At 37.9% G+C, this 20,599-nt stretch overlaps 1 protein-coding gene across 6 annotated transcripts in view; it reads left to right on the plus strand.

The window, feature by feature from the left end:
• The window catches only part of RIMBP2 (RIMS binding protein 2), a 151,194-nt gene that overhangs the window by 92,569 nt on the left and 38,026 nt on the right, over positions 1 to 20,599 (plus strand). For 5 of the 6 annotated variants that reach the window (XM_054082797.1, XM_054082801.1, XM_054082799.1 and 2 more), the window contains 5 exons: positions 1,735 to 1,839; positions 5,461 to 5,511; positions 7,676 to 7,696; positions 10,998 to 11,202; positions 17,612 to 17,763. In XM_054082797.1, the coding sequence (XP_053938772.1) occupies positions 1,735 to 1,839; positions 5,461 to 5,511; positions 7,676 to 7,696; positions 10,998 to 11,202; positions 17,612 to 17,763 (534 nt within the window). The remainder of the gene's footprint in view (positions 1 to 1,734; positions 1,840 to 5,460; positions 5,512 to 7,675; positions 7,697 to 10,997; positions 11,203 to 17,611; positions 17,764 to 20,599) is intronic. The other variant, XM_054082798.1, reaches the window with a different exon arrangement.

Below are 20,599 nucleotides of genomic sequence, written 5' to 3' on the forward strand. Positions count from 1 at the left end.
TCTTCATTACGTTTTATAGATTCACTTTATGGTCACGGTATTAATTATTTATTGATCTCTGCAAAGGACTAGAAATATTCTGTAGTAGCTTTTGTAAAAGTAGTGAGAACTTAACGATATAGCACTATGCTGTACAAAATCTGGTACTAAATCTTGAGAGTGTGAAGTCAGACCTTTGGGGTTTTTTTCCTGATAATTAAAAGTTTTAATTAAGGATGTGAGAATTACTTGATTGCCTCACCATTTCTTGAATACAGGAAATGTTCCATCCATGTTAAGTTTCACATAAGACTTGATGAAAGCTGCTGAGCTCAGTAAATGTAGCTTCACACTAATTTGCATCGTGAGTAATACTACTTAGAAAATAAGTGATGTTCATTCAAATGAGGTGAGAATTGGAACTGTTATTTTTGGTCATTATTAAATACTGAGACTAGATTTTACCCATGGACAAATCCATTTAACTTTTGTGCAATACATGCATTTCAGAAACACCTACAGTCGAAATACTGAATCCTCACAGAACACGTAGCAAACAGGACACAGCTGAGAGTCAAAACTCATTAACTGGAAAAATCTTTGATTTTTTTTTTTTTTGTTGATTTTAATTAACACATCAAATGAAAATAAATAAATCTAAACGGAGGCCAAATGGAGTATTGGAGCCATTTCTGCTTCCTTTGCAAACATAACCAGATTGAGAGAAGTCAGCCTCACTGCTCTGTCCCTCTTTGCTATGAGCATGTAGTGAAGAATAACAGCTCATTAAAGGTTAGCAATGTGATTGGTAAAATTTTCTCTTGTACACAATAAGGGATATTTTGGGCTGCTCTTGTCAATTTTATCCATGCAGTTGTGTTTCCAAGTGCTGATTCCTAATAGGTTTGAGTGTAATAACTCGTGGTGCTGCAGATAAGACATTGTGACTCTGCTTTGAGAGTATTAGGGGAATAATATGTAATTAGGAAAATAAAAATCTTTAATACTGGTTTCACCAGAGATCAGAACCTCTAAAGCGGTCTTTCTTTACTCCTATTTATTAGTAGGGTGTTTGCAAGTTATAACGGTATTAGGAGAATAATATTAACCTGTAATGAAAAAGATTTCCATCTGCAAAAGGTATTTTGACATTGTTCAACTTGTGCTCTTCCCAAGAACCTTTATCATTTTGCTTTGAATCATTAGCAGCAGCTGTACTTCAAAAGTTGTTTTTGAGTACTGCAGAGTCCAAATCCATCTGTGTTAGTTTTTCCCCATCTAATTTGCTATAAATAATAGGCAGAGATTAGCAAAGGTAAGCTATTTATTTTTGGGTCATCATTTGCAAAACAAATCACAAACCCATATCCTAGATAAAGAGGCATTTTGGGAGTTGTCAAGTTAGTTTTTTTTCCTGAGCTTTAATTTTTCAGCAGAGTGCCACGTACAAATGTGTGCCTGATGGATAAAATGGGTGCTGCTCACTTGAGCATCACAGAAGCCACATTGCTGGCAATGACAGAGTCATATATCCTAAAAGAGATTGCTGTCAAAATGCCTGAGTTTAGCATTGGTAACATGCCCCTAAGTACTGACCGAATTAAAATCCTATCCAGTTTTCCGCTTGCCCATCAGTGATACCAGAGAACTTTTCTGTTGAGATGAACATCTGCATGCCTGGGAAAGGCAGCATGTTTGGCTGCAGGTAGAATATGTTAAAGTCTTCTGACAGTTTTTCTGCTTCCTTTGAAACAGCATATGCGAGAGGCTGCTGAACGGCGGCAACAGCTGGAGTTGGAGCATGAGCAAGCCTTGGCTGTTCTCAACGCCAAACAGCAGGAAATTGAACTCCTGCAGAAGGTACGTGGAGAAAGGGAAAGTCAGGTGAAATGGTAAACTGCAGTGACAGACCACAGGTCATGAAACAGATCTCCTGGTTTAAAAGAATTTAAACCACAGCCAACAAACTGGTTCCTGTTCTGGATTGTTCTATGTGATAGCTGATGCATTCATTAAAAGTGGTTGCTCGTTGTTGGATATACCTGACTGTATTAATTGATTTGTAAATGTTTATACCAGTGAAGATTAACTTGACCAGTTTATGAGTACTGTGTCCAGTTCTGGAATCCTCAATGTAAGAAGGAGATGGAGCTGTTGGAACAGGTTCAGAGGAGGCTACAAAGATGATTGGAGGGCTGGAGCACCTCCCGTATGAGGACAGGCTGAGAGAGTTGGGGTTGATCAGCCTGGAGAAGAAAAGGCTCTGAGAAGACCTTATAGTGACCTTCCAGTACCTGAAGGGGCTACAGGAAAGCTGGAGAGGGACTGTTTACAAAGGCTGTGGTGACAGGATGAGGGGGAATGGGTATAAACTGGAGAGGGGCAGATTTAGACTGGACATAACGAGGAATTTCTTCCCCATGAGAGTGGTGAGGCCCTGGCCCAGGTTGCCCAGGGAAGCTGTGGCTGCCCCATCCCTGGAGGGGTTCCAGGCCAGGTTGGATGGGCCTTGGGCAGCCTGAGCCAGTGGGAGGTGTCCCTGCCCATGGCAGAGGGTGGAACTGCATGGGCTTTAAGGTCTCTTCCAACCCAAACTATTCTATGATTCTATGGTTCTGTGTAAGTCCTCATATTTCCCGATAGGGAGAAAAGTAATACAAACACATGCATTTCACTTGTATTTACATTGCTTTCCTCTATATTGAACGATTGTGTGTTCCTTAAAGGTCAGGAAGGAATCTGGTCTTAATTTTGTGATAAATCAAAATAAGGGGAATCCACTGTTTCTTTTTCAGTTTGCTGGGAGAGGTAAGCATTCTCACTGGCATATTAATGTTTTGTTAGGATTTCTTTGGCTTCCTCTCCCAGGTACTGGTGATTCTTACTAACTTTCTCCAAGTGGATTAAAGTCAGTCCTTGTCAAAGCATTTACACATCACAGTTGATCTTCTTTTTCATAAACCAAACAGTTGTTTCAGTACTTCGTTTCCAAGCTCATTCTCTAATTCACAAATCACTTTAACATTTTTTTCACACTGCAATTTCTCACTATTCATTATAATATAAAAAAAGTACAGATTTTTAGTCTTACTGAAGTCACTTAAAGCTGCAATTGTCTCCATGTGAATGTTGATTTTTTTTCCAATCGCTTGACTAGATCAAACTACAGAAATAATAACGCTAATGATAATTTGGTAGTGAATTATCATGGAGGGACATTCTAAACAGAATTTAGAAAGTATCTAATATAGATTGCTTGAAATAGAAAGCTTCACTTGACAAAATGAAGTCTTCCAGTTAATTTTCTTTTAGCCTTTCACAAATCATCTATTAAGACATATTTCTAAATGCCGTTTCTAATTATATTCAGCTGTTATTGTTTAAACTTCCACATACATTCAAGTATCTTCATTTTGAAGACTTCAATGTATTGGCAAAGCAAAGAAATCAAAGAAAAGTTCAGCTTTTCTTCTTGCTAATTTGTGTTACATTCTTCTAATAAAACCACATTACATGAGTCTTCTTGTAAGAGACTGACAACAGGAGACGCATCTCTGTAATACTGTTTTCTTGAGCCATTTTTGTTAAGCTTTAGCATGATAGACTTCAAGCACAAGTGAGGTTGTATTGTGTTTGGTATTTTAGACTACTGGTATCCAACACATCTCCTTTTCAACATTATGATGCGGTCTATATTGTCAGAAAAATAATTGAAATAAATCTGTTACCTGGTATAATACTTTGCTCCCATCATTAAACAGCATTTGCTGGCTCACATTTCATCCAGACCTGACTCCCAATGAACCTAGTACATTTGTGTTAAATTCTTCCAGTTTTTTGTTTTTAATTAGTAATTTAATTACTTGAAAAAAATTACCGTCGAATGGAAGTAGTAACTCCAGGCAGTAACAGGATCACATTTCACAGCTTATTTTGTTTCTGTCATATAGTTGCTGGTGAACCACAGAATTGTGCGCTTCAAAACAAAACAAGTTACTGGTACAGTCTGATGCGTTTGCCATCACATTTTTATATTATAAATAAAAATTCATTGTGCTTTTAATATTTGTACAGACTGATCAGATTTTCAGCCTAAAAGGAAGAATATAATATTGTTCATCAATGTTCTGTGTTGTATCAATGTTTCGTGTTGATAGGGAATCAGATGGGCTTTTTCTTCAAGAAACCCTTAATACAAGACAGCCTGATGTAAAAGAGAGATAGCTATTGATGCAGGTTTTCCAATCATTTATCAAGAACTCATATTCTGGGTAGATTTTATTAAACTCACAATGATGGATAACACAAGGCTTCCAATACAAAGCTCGTGGAGCCAGAATGTTATCAGGGGCTAGGAATAAGACTTATTACTATAGTACAGAAAGAAAAATGACTGCACTGAAGGATGCTTTATTACCATGCATGACAGCGAAGTGTAGTTTGGGTATATGGTTTTGTTTGTGACTTTATGGTCTGACCAAGCTGCTATTGAAACCAATAGCAGAGTAGATAAGGAAAATGAAGTTGACATGAATGTGTCAGTATCCAGCATGGGAGCTCCTGGCCCATTAAATTAGAAAGTCATTGGGGTGTTGCCCTCTGCTAAACTAGAGAAGTTTAAGACTTCTGTCCAATGAGGAAAGTGCAGAACATGGTCTTTGGCTTATACAGTAATAAGGAGCGAAGAGGTAAAGTTAGTGCATCAAACTGCTATCAGCCTGATACAATGGTTTAATAAAAAGTTTTTCTTATCTTGAGGAAGCTTCAATAAAGAAGATAGTGAAAACATCAGTGGAAATAAAGTGAGGGTAACACAAAGTTACCGAGTGCTATTTTTTTGCTCTTTTTAAGGGCTAGACTTTTCCTGACCAAAATTTGATAACTGAATTTCTGAGCTACATAAAATACACTTTTTTGCCCTTATTGTTTCCCTCTTTTCTTCTTTGACTCATTTGATCAGACCCTAAATGTTGCACTCCTGATTACAGACAACCTTTCTTATGTTTGTGTTCAGGTGGTTTTTGAGCTATTTACCTAGATGATAAAAAAGATTGCTGCATGTACTGAATGAGCTTAATATTTGTATTGATTTCTGCTGTCTGATATGAGAAGTTTCTACACTAAGAACCTCCTGCAATGTAGAATAATAAGCTCATCTTTCAATTTTAATTTAGAGGATTTCAGAGATACTTTTTGATATGTTCTTGCAATGTCTTGAGCCTGCTTGGTCAAACAAAATACCAATGCTATTAAACTTCACTGAGATTCAATCTTCTAAAAATAAACAGTTATTTCAGTGCCTTGGAACCAAAGTGCTGTAGTAATGTTGGTGGAGCCTCCCCTTCAAGACTGTAATTGGCTTTGGATTTGAGTATACAGTATGCTACTTCATGTGATTAGACACTGCTATATGTGGATTGACTAATTAATTTCTTTTCCCTTTTTACTTTTCCTTTTTTGTTTTCCTTTATTATAAAAAAGGCTCAGGTTGAAGCTAAGAAGGAACATGAAGGAGCAGTTCAATTGCTAGAGGTAAGAGGATATCCTTTGTGTTACCTTTGCTTGTGAAGGTTCCATTCTGAATGCAGCAACCCTACAGTATCATCACTTTTGAAAGTTTCAAGTAATGTGTAGGCAAATAAGGCTTTTTTTTCCTCTTCTAATTTAATTCTGTTCTTTCAAATTTATATTTCAATTAGAAGTGCACTAAGCTGACCTGTTGGAAGTGATGTGTGTACTTCAATTTCTCTTTGTTTAGAATGGAGTACTTTTTTTTGGTAAAATACTATCAGATATATAAAAAAAGAAGTGATTACTTGTGAGAATTATTATTGTTTAGGCTGAAAATATAACTGCAAATACCAATTAATTTCCTAAATTTCATAGTAAAAAATGTCTAGTAAAGATAAAGCAATACGCTAAACAATGCTGCAATATGTTTTTAGAATTTGACAGTGATTATTGGATGTAGTAAGTAAATACTGTTAAATAAATCAAGTTTTGAGGGGTGATTCAGATGATTTTCTGATTTTCTAACTTTTAAGATAGCAAGTACCTGCAAATACTGACATCATCCATAAGGGCAACATCACCCATAAAGATACACCAAAAATTAGTATTTTCATCCACGATTTCTCATAGCAATTATGACCTCGGGACAGGGCATTACTTATCAATTCATTAGTACTTGTGTTTATGGATTTCACATCACATTTCAAGACTTTCTTAAAGTCATTAGTCCTAAAAAAAATTAAAGTAAGCCCCAGTAATTTAGTCTCCTGTGTCTAAGGATGCAGGTTTCTATAGAAGCGACATGAAGTACAGGTACAGATTCTTACTCACACTCAAAAACTAAGAGCTTTGCTCTCAGCTTTGGTTGGAACCGGGCAAGGTTTGCAAAACTTCTTTGTCTTAGGATGGACTGAAATTTTTAGAGATTTTAAACTGAGGATCTCATAATAACAGAACCTTTATAATGGATACATACAATTATGATTAAATTACATATGAAAACACAAAAAAAAATCAAAGGGGAATTGAAATAAATTAATGCATTCAAATATCATCCTGACAAAACCTTTTATTCCCTTTGTTGTCCGCTCTTTAGAAATGCAGACTGACCCACAACGTTGTGTAAGATAGGACAAATTACAGCAAAGTGTAGTAGAAATTAGATCTCCTGTAATGCTTCCTAAGGCAAACATTTCCATCCTGTTTTTTCAAAATTTGGCTTAACAGATGCTTTCAGTTACAATTGTATTATTTTATGTACTTGGATAAGGTAAAGTGTCAGAAAATACAGATGCACAAGTAAATAGTGCAAACTGCATCCGGATTTCCATTTGTCCTTTTTTGTTCTTCATTTTTTCTTGCAAAATAGGTTTTCCCTGATAATTACCAAACTAGTTTTTCTGTTTGAGGAAAAGACATTAAGGGATTATTAAGTCTTTATATACCAAACATCTCACAGAGAACAGGCAATTGAGGGATAATAGCCAGTGCCTTGTCAGCATTTCACTTAGAAATCTCTTTTTTCGCAGAAAGTGATTTCTAGTTTTTTTACCTTCTCACAGTAGTTCTTCTTTCTCTCTGCTTACTGGTCAGGCACTCATGGAAGGTGGTTTTCCTGGTGCATTGATCATCTTAAAAGAATATATAAAAATGTTTGTTTATTTATTTCTATAGAAGATAATATTCCCACAGAAAGTGTTTTCCGCATCATGCTTTCATTATCGTCATATTTGTTGGGTTTTTGCCTTTAAGAACACGACATTAAGTTATTTAATGCCTGGTGGAAAGTGTACAGTGCAGGAAAACTTAAGTAGAAACAAAGCAGGCTAGTGAGTATTTACCCCCCTCAAGCTAATCAGAATTTAGCTGATTCATCTGCGACCTCTGATTTGCATAACCCCATCATGGTTTTTTAAGCTTTTGCTTTTTATTACTGTAAGCCTATTAATTTTTAGCATTTTATTTAATCCGCCTTTTGCAATTTAAGACCAGCAGTGGTATTGATTTCCGAAACATTCTATTTGGTTTGCGTTAATGCATGTCTTTCCACGTGTTAACTGTTCTAATATATTTTGCTTTGTAACGTAAAAAATACTGTTCAAAACTGGTTTTATTTCTTGGTTTATTTCACATCTCTTTGTTTACTGTGTCTTGTTTGGAATTTATTGCTTTGCACTTCATCCAGAACACCTTGGACAGCATGCAGGTATTTTAGGGCATAAATTCTCCTTTCCCTGTCCTGAATCCTGCACTTTTCCCTTTAAAATGACTATGATAGTCCTGCCTAACGGTGCATGGAGTGTGTGCTAGAACCATTGTTATGCAAGCATGCTTGGCATTTGTTGGCCTAATACCAAATCACCAAAATCAGATTTTTTTCTTTCTCAAAGACGTTAATCTTCACGTACAGCATGATTTAATGACAATTCAGACGCTGGTTTTGAAAGTTAATTTCTTATGAGCATGCCCAGTAAGAATGGTTTGGTAGTTCAAGATGTTAGCTTTCTGACCACGTGGATTTTGTCTGAATTCAGACTGTTTCTTTGTTAATGGATAGACAATTTGATGTGATATTTTCACCTGGGGTTGATTTATTGAGCCACCCACTGAAAGCCATTGCTGCTATGTAAACAATCAAACTATGAAATGGTATTTCTGTACCAGAACATGTGAGATAATTACGAGTCTGAATTCAAGCCCGTCCACCTGGAAAGTTCCTAATCATCTTATTCGTCTTGTGCGAACACTATCTGTCTTGTAATGGATGAAGTCTGCTTAATTTTCAATTGAGAAACTGTTTAAGTTTTAGAAATAGCGCATGAGAAACTTGGCGAGTCCCAAGAGGTGTCCGTTCCCTGTGGTCTGCAGCAGAGAATGTCTTCTCATACAGCCACTGCTATAGGCACATACGGCTTTAGGAAGAGGTAGACTTGGCACTTTGGAGCTGTCATTATTAGGATAGACAGGACCATGACACAGAATATAAATTCAGTACTCCTGAAAGCATCAGCACGTGCCTCACTCTGCAGTGACGTAGAGGAATTTGTAGGTTGTGTGCGGTGAGGTGAGTCTCACCAAGCACCTGCCTGGAGTCAAGAAACAAAGATGGACATGGGGCTGCCTCTCTTTGTACTGTTGTGGATCTTATGGCAATTTTTTCTTTATATAATACCAGCTTTGTGCTCACTTCTAACTCAAAACCTTGATTACAAAAAAAAGTAGTAAAGGCATTTTTCTTCCAGGCTTCATACTGTCATGAGAGAACAACAACGAAGGCATATACTGAAATGCAAATAATTTTAAAATTAATAAATCATTATAATAGTACATTAGATTAATATTTTTTAAAAAATGAGGCAGACTTAGCATCCTGTTGGGTTCTGGATGATGATGTTTTTATTTTTTATTTTATGCTAGATTTTCCATAACTGCATGTGGAAAGGTCAGTATATATTCTTAGAGAGCTGAATAGCTTGTCCTTAAACTTTGCATTGGAAAGAGAGGATATAAATACCCAGAACGCTTTATTATCTTATTGGTTTAATGCTCTTTTAAAATTGTACACCGTTGCCTTCTTTACACAGCAAAGAACCGGGTAGCAAAGTCTCACATTTCTGTTGCTCAAAACCACTGTGAAAGATGAAAGACGGAAAAAAAGAAAACCAAAATCAAAACATTTAATGTTTGTGTAAAACTCCCACAATGTCTCTGTATCTTATTGTTTTCTGTTTCATAACCAGCCAGCTAGATGCCCTGAGAGTTCTTTGCCAGAACTAAATTAATTTGTGGTTTTTTTGAATACAAAGAAATTATATGCTCTAAGTTCACTGTAGCTTTAAATATGTATGTGTTACAAAAAAAAAAGAGAACAAACAGTACCAATTTCTGTAGCAGGAAATCTGTATTTTTGTGATCTTCTGGGGACTTTTAAGTCTTTTGTTTATCTTTAGCTGTGCTAAGATCTTTGTGTGGGAGATATGTAATATATGTCATTCTCTTGATATGTAGTATGTGCAGTTTTTCTTACATGAACTGAGAATATTTTTCTCTTTCAAGAAAACGAAATCTTTAGTACAGTCAAATGAATTTAATTGATATCCCGGCTTCCTTTGTCAGTACAGTTGTTTAATTAGGCATATACTATAGAGGGGTTTTGATGAAGGAATGTGATGTTTCTTCGTCATAAAACATCAGATCAGGATATAATGCACTAGCATTTCGCACAAGGAGACTGTTACTACCTGTGTTGAGCTACTTCTGCTCGACGTGTTTGGGTCATAGTGTGAGACACAAGTGCTCCCTGGGCCTCAAAGGGCCATCTTTCCCTGACACATTGTTAAAGCACAGACCAGCTCTTTGCCCCTATGTGAAAATCAAACCTCGCAACTGAAACTCTCAGGAGCTTTGCTGATTCTTTAGTCTTTGCAACAGGTATTAATATGCTCTTTCCTAACTCTCTGGGCACTCTAGATTTCTTTTTTTTTACTCTTCAGGAACATACAATAGTATATACAAACAGATACACAGACTGTTTATAAATGCAGATTGAAATTTAAATGCATTGTATTGAAAATATTATTATATCTTTAATTTATCCCGTTATTTTTGAAAGTACAAATTTGGATAAGGGGTTTTTCTCATGCTTAGAATCCTCACTACTCTTATATATATCTTGAGTTAAAGTTCTAAAATAAATCCTGAATTCCCATGCTCTTTGTAATTTCTTTCAGGCAGGGAGCCTTTCTTTTCCCACACCTCATTCATTTTTCATATCAGGAATTCATAAACTATATATGGATGAATTCCCCAAGTCAGCACAGAAGCTGATTTTTTAATTTTGTTAAAGCTGATACATCAAAATTAAAACAACAATTGCCAACAACAAAATTTTGGTACCTCTCACGAGCTTACAACCAATCCAATGTCTGGACTCTGTCTGTGTGGCTTAGCACCTGTAGTGAGGAGCGTTACTTCTGAAAGGGAATTGAGGCAGTAGATAGGCTCACATTCTGCATGAACCGGGGGGGGGGGGGGGGGGTTGGTGACTATATTTAATACGTCTATGTTAATCTAACATCTCAGGAGGTTCAACTTAATAGCCAAAGATGAGCAAACCTCTGAAATATGCCTGAGTTTTAGAAGAAGCTGGAAAAGTGCACCAAAGTGACATTCAGCTGCGTCTAGAAGTCACAAAGATGTAGAATCTGTTCACAAGTGTTCTTGGCAGTGATTTTTTTTTAATACCGCCAAAAAATATGGTGAGGAATTTCCATTTGAAAATGAAGGCTGAAAGGAGTATTCACGTCCATATTACAGGGCTACTAAAAAGTTAGTTTCTAAATCTGAGTGAGAATGGAAGGAGGGGAGGAGGGGGAGAAAATTGTGATTGTGGGCCTGTTTATCCAAATAGTTTGCCTATCCTGTCTTCCCAGTACTCAAGAAAAATCCTGCAGTCATAGCTCACTCAGATCTCAGTCAAAGGTCTGTATTTCATCTTGCTTGTGCAGGCCAAGGTCCGAGAGCTAGAGGAGAAATGCCGGACACAAAGCGAACAATTTAACCTCTTGTCCAGAGAACTGGAGAAGTTTCGACAGCAAGCAGGGAAGATTGACCTCCTGAGCAGTAACGCATTGGCATCCGCAGATATCTCTGGTTCTCCCGGTAAATCTCTGTCCCAGTTAATGAATGGAATAGCCACTTCTATAGGCAAAGGTAAGGACCAGCATATATTTGTAGGCATCTGTTCTGCCTTGTAGATTTTGAGATGCGACTCAGTGGTGCAAAGAACTTGATGGAACGAATAGAATTTGCTCCGGTTCCTGTTTTGTGACTTTTTTAAATTTCAGAATGCCTCTTAAGCCTTCACTGAGGTTGTTCCAGTTTTATTCAGGCACCGCTATGAGTTATGAATTCTCTCTAATTGTTGTTGGGCGTAGTGATGAGAAACCTGTTCAGTTTTAAAATGATGTTTTCCTTCTGCAAATATCTACATTTGTTGGAAGATGAAAGACTATCTGCATATACAGTCTGTGTTGTAAAACTTTCAGTGTTTCAGGGAGAGAAGTTGGTCTGCTACGTCATTGAAGCATCCGTTCCTGGGGAAAGAAAGCATAGACACCCCCGCCCTGCATTAGCCATTACTTGAAAGGAACTTGTAGATAGAGCTGGGTAGAAAATGGGAAAAAGGAGTGGAATATTTTGACAGACATCAAAATGTTTTTGGTTTAGTTGCATTTGTTCAACAGAAAATATGCACTTCTCCATAAAATCTTGAAAGTAAAACAGGAAAATAAAGTTCAATGTAAGCAAATGCTATCTACAAGGACACAAATTCTGTCACAAAGTGATTTTGATTGGAAAGGAATTTCATAGGATAAATTTTAACAGTCTTGAAGGGGGATAATATCTACAGTTGCTTACTAAACTCTGCTAAGGTGTGTTTAAATATTTAACTGTGTTTAAAATAGCATTTGAACATGTAACTGCCAAGTGGTTTAGACACAGAAAGGTCACAACAATAATATTGTTGATTTGAGTTTTAAAAGAAACGGTGAATTAAAAAAAAAAAAAGAAAAAAGAAAAACACCCCACCCCACCCCCCGCACAAAACAAAACAAAACAACCCAATTTCATCTGCCCTGGTGTTCTTACACTTACAGTGCCTGGTGTCTTCAACACAGTATGTGCTTTTCCAAGACCTGTGTTGAACTTTTGCCAGGTGATCTCCTTTTGCTAGAGGCAACTGCTCCTCCTAAGTACACAACTTTGTTAACAATTCATTATTCATAAGAAAATTTAAAAGATCAAGGCCAGAGTTTTCCTAAGGACACTCAAAAGCATCTTGCATGTAATCAAATGCTAGGTTGTGCATTATAACTCTGTTGTTGCCAAGGCTGGGTGTGCTCACCAGCTCAGTACCACCCATGCTAGAATGGCTTTAACTGCTGTCCCATGAAGGAACACCTGGCAGGTAATTTCCATTGCTTGCAAATTCCCTCAAAGTTGTTTTAAAATAAGTATGGAGAGGAACTGGAAAAATAAAATAGTTTTGCCTTCTTTTAATTTCATCTTCCTAAGCCTCTAGAAAAATTCTGAGGAGTGAGGCATAGGAATCACAAATCATTTTATCATTACAGAGAGCAGTTATTTCACTGCTAAACTCAATGTGAAACTAAGTCAAAAGGAACCAAGGTGACATCCTTCTTTCATTTCACTTCACTTCAGTGATTTTGTACTTTATATGCCTTAGGTTTTTGAACACAAATGTCAAGCCGCTCACATGCGATCTTGCCCACTGTGGTGTGTAGTAGTTCATAGGCTTTTCTGGAGCTTCAAGTGTTACCTAAGCAGATATTAAAGTGCACTAAATGGAGAGTTCAGATGGCATTACCCAACAGCTATAAGAATTTAGTATAAATTTCCTTAAAATCAACAGGATTAGCTGCTTGACAGGATTTTCAAAGAAAAAATTAATTTTAAAGGCAAGATAATGAAGTATTGAAATGTCCTTTAGGCAGCTGGTGAAGATCCAGTCTTCATCTCTGGAATTGATCTAAATAGGCCCCAATCCTCAAATACAAGACACGTAAACATCTTGGGGTCTCCAACTTATTTTTATTCTTGAAATAGTAATGGAAACAGCTTTTTAAGAAAAACTTAAAACCAGACAGAAATCTTCCAAGAAGTCATTTAAGGGCTTTGCTTTGTAAGCTCTTTCTTATAACCTATTGATTTTTATGTGATGTAGAATTCAGGGCCTGCAGCACTGATGCATAAACATCAGAGATCCTTGAACAATATTAATTCTAATTATGAATGCACTGATAAAAATAAAGTGATGTTTGAGCAAGTGGGCAGGATTTCTAATTACTGAAATCAACCGTTTCACAATAATGATGGTAATGCTACATCAAGTTCTTCAAGCCAGAAGTGTAATTATTTTTATTATGTGTGAGGAAGAAAGAACACAAGAGGGAACACAAAGGCAGCCTTCAAAGCAAAGCGAATGACGGAAATGAGATCAGTTTGTGACCAGCTGTTTTCCCTTAATTGGTGATGTTTGGATGTATCAGGAAATGAAATAAACCTAACCAGAATAGATTGGGACGTAAAAAGTTCTCTCTAAACATCTAATGATGTCACAGGCAGATACAGAAACCTTAAGATTTATTATTCATTTGATAAAAAGCTCTTTTAAATGGCCTCTCAGTATAATTTAAGTAGTCCACAATGAATCTGCAGTTCCAATAAATAAAATAGAGTCTAATTGTACTACAAGTATGTCAGCTTTAATTCTGCTGAGATGTTTAAATTGAGTCTGGTGCTCTTCCTTGCCTCTTCCCTTGAAAGGGTGTTCTTCAGACTTCCTTAGCAGACTGGGAAGATAAAGGCCATTTTGAGTACATATAGATTTGACAAGACTTTATAGACAAAAGCCCTGTGGCTTTATAGGAATTTAAGGAGGGGAGGGGGGCAGAAGACATTTCTAGATCTTGCTGCACTTTCTTATGAAGTGACCTCTTTTATTTTTGATTTTTCACTCAGTTTTTTTTCCAAAGTGCAAATAGAAAAGAAAAGGTATATTTATTTATTTTTCTTAGTTTGCAGTGAGTTAGCAAGTTTTAAAACAGGTTTTCTGGGTCTAATTCCTCTACATTCAAGCTCAGGAACACCAGTGAAATTGCCTTTGATGAATGAGAACCTAGTCTGAAATGGAAGATTACGGAGATTCGGGAGGTTTCAAAAGGAATGTGCTTCATGCACAATGAATCTCAATTTGGCTTTTTGCAAAGGCATTCCTTGGTGATGCTTGTGTGTGTTTGTTTCTTTTTAAATCCAACTGTGACTCTGCATACATAGAATCAGCATTAATTTACAGCTGTTATTTAAGCATCTTTTGACCTTTTAAAAAAGTCTTTTATACAGAACACACAGGAACTAACTGGTAGCATTGCACCTAAAAAACTGTTCTCTCTAATTTAGTGCAGATATTAGAGTACCTTGAAAATGCAGTAATTTTTAAGCTGCTTTAATAAATAGATCACTTTGTGGTCCCAGATAAAAGTAGTCCCACAGCACTGGGAAGAACCTTAGAGGGTCAATTGTTATTTCACACACTTTTTAATAAAGAGACAGGTGTTGATACCCAGTGCCAGTTTTATTGAGCAGGGAGTTGTCACATGGCACAAATGGCCAAATGAATAGAGAAACAGAGGACAATTAATCACATAATCACAGAGTAGTTGAGGTTGGAAGGGCCTTCTGGAGGTCATCAAACCCAATTCTCCTGCTAAAGCAGGTTCACCTCAAACAGGTTGCAGAGGATTGTGTCCAGTTGGATAACTCCAGAGAAGGAGACTCCACACTGTCCCTGGGCAGCCTATTCCAGTGCTCTGCACCCACACAGTAAAGAAGTTTCTCCTCATGTTCAGGTGGAATTTCCTGTGTTCCAGTTTGTGGCCATTGCCCCTTGTCCTGTGGCTGAGTGCCATTGCAGAGTCTGCCCCCACCCTCCTGACACCCACCCTTTAGGTATTTATAAGCATTTATAAGATTCCCTCTCTATCTTCTCCAAACTGGGCTCACCCTTCTCATCAGAGAGATGCTCCAGTCCCCTCATCATCTTCGTGATCTCCACTGGACTCTCTCCAGCAGTTTCTTGTCCTTTTTGAGGTGGTAAGTCCAGAACTGTACACAGAGTCCAGATGTGGCTTGTCTAGGGCAGACCAGAGGAGGAAAACCTGGCCGCACTCTTCTTAATGGATCCCAGGATATCATCAGCCTTCTTGGCCACGAAGGCACATTGCTGGCTTATGGTTACTTTGCTGTCCACCGTGACTCCCATATGCTTCTCCACAAAGCTGCTTTCCCCAGTCAGCCCCTAACCTGTACTGGTGCAGAGAATTGTTCCTTCTCAGGTGCAGGACTCTGTGCTTGCCTTTGTTGAACTTCGTTAGGTTCTTCTCCACCCAACTGTTCAGCCTAGGTCTTGCAGCACAGCCTTCCAATGTATATCAGCCACGTTGAAGGTGGCAATAAGTCTCATTAGGAAAGCAGATCCATTTTGCCCAGCTAGATTTGGGCAGAAAGTGTATTTCTGCATACATCGTTGGATGTTGGTAGAGAATTACTCTCCTGGGAAGGGAGGTGTGTAGGTAGGCTGCATGTTGTCATTAGCACCATCCGCAGCCATGGATGTGTCCAGTCAATAGACGCAATTACACATAGCACACAGTTTTCTCTCTTATATACTAAGGACTCATGGTAAATTTTATGTACCCTGTTGTACAAGTGGAAATAAAAAAAGACAGTTGAATATCTTCCAGCATCGTGATATTCCTGGAGTTCTTTATATTATAATGTATGTTCCTATCCTGGTTACCATCCTACAGGCACGTAAAGCAAGGGCTGTATTCTCCAAGAATCTTTCTCCACATTTTGTACATAGTGCAACTAATTTAATAACAAAGCCTGAATAAGCCAGGAGGTATGAGACCAAACAGCAGTTTCCTTTGAATGAATAATCACAGTTGGACCAATTATTTATAGGCTTGGCGCTGACAGGCTGATATGGCAAGCACATTAACAGCAAACAGAAGGAGCTAAATTGGCTAAAGGTTTCTGAACGGGGATGACTTTTCTGTTATATATGTGAGAAAGGTTCCAAGAATAAAAATGTGCCCTTTTCCAGCCTGGGGATTGCTGTAAGCAGGCTGGTTGTAATTAATCTTTTGTATGATGGCTTGTATATTTCCCTGCTGTCAACGTGCTTAAGCTGTCCTGCTGTAAATTACAGCGATGCAGGGAAAATTAATCATATTGGACTAAGGAGTACATCAGAAAAACCCTCTATTTTGGAGCTTATTCTCTGCAATACGAATAAGGAGGTTCCGCTGATAATTCCTGATGACGTGTGTTTGGGAAGCTTGCAATTCAATAGCAAAACGTTGCTGTCCAGACTTCTGGCAGAACTGGAGAGGAAATGCTGAACCTACACATATTCAGTCTGAAAAACTGGAGCATAGGTTCCTTATGTTAATGAGAGAGGAAAGGAGAAGGCACTCTGCGTATGTGGTTGTGTCAGCAATGCCTCAGACTCCACGCTTTGCTATGACTTCTGCTGACGCTGCAAGTCGAGTTAGGCTCAGTTCACAATTCCCTGCTTGCTTTCCATGTGATTTGGGGACTAAACTAACAGTAGAAGGGGAAAAAATGTGCAAGTACTTTGTATTACATTTTATTAGTCTCTCTTGCGACCTTCATGAAGTTGTTCTTGTCTCCTCTCACCATTAGGCCTGGTTTTCACTCGAATAGACAGGAGATAAATATATTCAGCCTCTTGTAAGGCTGCCTCTTAAGGCCCTGTAAATGTGCAGCATAAACTGGCATTTCCTTTTTATTTATTATTATTTTTAAAAGCACAGTAAAAATATTTCCAAAGTATTTCTGGAGGTTTTTCCTTTTTCAGAGTCGAAGTCTTCAGTTTTTTAGAAACTGGAGAGATGGTGCTGTGATCAATTGATGTGTTTTAGTGTTAACAGTGTTCACAAGGAGCTCTTCAGAAATATGAAGTGGGTGCTCTTGGATCTTACTGCCCTCCAAAAAGCCAACCGCCTTCATTTCAAAACTAATATCCTGCCTACTAATTTATCAACATTTTGGTTGCTTTCTTAGAACATAAATGTATTACTTCATTATGCAGTGTATTACTTCATTATGCAGTGCACGACAGAGTCCCTAAAAGAAACAGAAGGGTTACAAGAGCAGCTTTTTAGTGCTGGGTGTGTTAAACAGCATGTTGGATAACTTCTCCAAAGATACGAAGGTGCTCAGAACAAAGGTGGAGTTTTCCTTAGTGAAATTTTAATTATGATTTTTTTAAATTAAAATAGCTTCACTTTGTACATTATGTTCCGTTACATATTGTTGACTTATGTAATTTACCGTAAGGCTGGGAACTAGTAGGCTTAGCTACTTTTATGCTCTGCAGTCTACCTACCTGAGTTTTTGTCTAGAATGATTTCTAACAGGAGGAGAAAATAACTCACTGCTGCTTATTAGCTACCAGTGCTTCTGCCTGAGAACATGTAATTATACTCGTGTGGTTTTTTTCCCCTGCCAGGTCATGAAAGTCCTTCTGGAAGCCGTTGTGTGATTTCAGAGTTTATACGACCCCTTCAAATATCTGGAGACAAACCAGAACAATTGTCTGTCAAACCTACATTCCTGTCCAAGTCACGATCTGGTACCCCAAGATGCAGATTTGATTCAGACGTGAGTCTTTTTAAATTTGTTACTGAAGATGCATACTATAGGGCCAAGACCTCCCTTCTCAAGGGGGCTGATGCACTTGCTTTTAAGAATTCAAAACATGAATATTCTCCTTTTCGGAGACAACTTGAGAATGTGACCAGTGGGAATTTAACTGATATTTTCAAAGGAGTCTCAGCTGATATCCTAGTTACACAGTATAAAAAATGGGGGTGTGAGGACCTCAAGCTTCTGTGGGCTCCTCAGCCTTCAGTGATGCATTCAGAGTGTTTTATTGCTTCTGTGCATAAAAGGTGTAAGTCAGCATTTCTGTCTGTGTTGGTTTCAACATACATCTCTGTTATGTGGGTTTATTAATATTTTATTATATCTACCAAAAGCTGTGACTTTGATACCGCTGGGGCAAATGGAAGAGAAATTCCCTGTGGTGCCCTGTCCAGGCAGGTATGGTCTGACTAAGAAGTAGCTCATTCTGCAGGACTTGTTCTTTTCCTGGCTTTCATTATTTCAGTCTTCTCACTGCAACTACGCCCATAACATCCACTTACAGTAGTTTCCAGCTTACTCTCCTAAACTGATTTTGAGCCTGCAACCTGGAAGTAAAAGGTCACAGGATATTGTCACTAAACTCCTCCGCCATTCAACTTTGCAGCTTGTATTAGTTTTACTTTTGAATGGTTCTCCTCTTGCTTTCTTAGAAAGGTTTTCTGGTTTTCAGTAGAATTCCAGAAGAAAGCCAATGGGAAGCTCAGAAGAGCTTAACTAAGGTGCCTTAGCACGTTGATTGCTAAATATAAGGAAGTATAGGATACATTTTGACAACTTTATACAAGGGTATTATTTTCTATTAAATACCGCAAGTCTACTTTAAATGGGCAAACAGCCATGAGGAAAGGATCTTTAGATTTTACCCCTCACCTTACAGTCCTGAATCTCATTCTTCACCTGTACAGAAGTAAATAATGAAACTGTGTGCAAATTTTCTGTCTACTTTATATTCATTGCTACTGAACCTGTGAAAGTTGATAGAATCAGAATGCTTTTAAACGGATCACGAGCCTGAGTATGGCGTAGGATATTCAATAAAATATTAGATTCTTGTACAGTAGGAATTCTGTGGGCATATGTAAGGGTTATCCACAAATAAATATGTATACTTATGTGTAGCAGCATTACTGAAGAGTGGGAACATTCCCTTCTTTTTGTACAGACCATAGAAAAAGCAGCCCGAAGTAGTCAAACCAGAAAAAGCAGCTTAGCAACGAGGCTTAGGGAAGCAGAACTAACAGCAAGGAACAGAAGAAGTGCATGTCAAATTTAATTCCCTTTTCTATTATTTTTGAGTTATCTCTCACCGCGAATGTCAAGCCTTCTTTTGCAGAACTGTTCGTTGTGTGCCTTCTAGAGTATAATTACGTGATCCGTACTTGCGTTATAAAAGCTCATAGAAATTAAGCACCGTTCTTTTCTAGAGGTATCCAGACCCAGGGGGAGAGTGTATGAATAGAATCTAAAAATGGAGAATAATGCCGTGAAGTCTGAAATAAAAAAAATTATATTCTGCAAAAATATGCCTGCAACTTCCTGACTGTTACCAGTAACAAAGTCTTCTAGAATAAGCATTATTGGGTTATTTTTGAGCTTTGTGATAGGCCTGTAAAAAGGCATCGGGATGATAACTCTTGAAAACTTGCCTGCGTTTCCAAGGGTTACACAGGGGAGAATAGTCGATTATTACTGCCCTCCTCACTGGAAGTGGAGCACTGGCAGAATAGTCCTTGTTGTGCTAACCCAGCTCTGAAGAGTTAATTCAGATGAAACGTGACTTCACTCATTATTTTCCTGGTGTACTTTTGTTCCATGCTGGGAGCCAAGCAGGGACCAGTTGAGGTCTGAACGCTGCGGTTTGGTATTCACTCTGTTCAGATTGTAATATTTTTGTCTGGTTTTGGACAACTCATCTTAGTTGATCCCGCTGTTAAACCTTGCATTTCTATCTTAATTAAAGTTCTCTCAAGTTCAGGCAAAAAGTTTTGTTTTTTCTAACAGGGCTCGCAGCATACTGTAAAATAAGTGGAGGAAAGAAGCGTATCTCTCATTTTAAAAATCCTACTAGGCTTGAAGCATAACAGAAAGAATTACTATTTTACCAATGCGATACCTAGCACAGAGCTAAAATAGATGGAGTCTGTGTGGAGCTCCCAATACAATTTATTCTCCAGGTTTTGTAAACCAGACTTACTACAGAATAAATATGTGGCATTGTAGAACTGAATTAAATAGGATGGTAACTTCAGAGGAAAATTGTTGCTTCTTTCAGATAGTAGAAGGAGTGGAATTCAACAGCTGATGCTGCTGTGGACCGGATTGGCAAGGGAGTCTATTTTGTGTGATACTCATTTTTTCTAAGTGTTTCCAAGTTGACACTTGCACCGGTACTAAATTCAGCATTTGTCTTAAATACTTAGTCACTGGTGTCAGGTGTCTACTATTGTTTTCTGATTAAAATATTATGGTATGACCCTAGACTGTGTGATCATACGGCTGTTCTACACCCAGAAACGCCAGGCATGTCCCTTATAAGAGGTCATCTTGAAGTAACTGAGTTTGCTGTACTTTAATGAAGACTTTAGTAAAACCTTAGTCAGGAGGGTGGGGTGGTCAGTGAGACTGGTATGGTTGAGTTATTGCCTGTTCTTTTAGTCAACTGCATGAGAGGTAGTGATGTAGTCCGTATCACATGTCCTTCAGCCACCTCCAGATGATGAAGCACCAATCTACTGACGCCTTGTCAATCTTGCAAGCTTTTGAGGAAAACCAACATCCAGCCTCAGAGAGG

Source organism: Cuculus canorus, chromosome 17 (assembly GCF_017976375.1).
Source record: "Cuculus canorus isolate bCucCan1 chromosome 17, bCucCan1.pri, whole genome shotgun sequence".
NCBI lineage: Eukaryota > Metazoa > Chordata > Aves > Cuculiformes > Cuculidae > Cuculus > Cuculus canorus.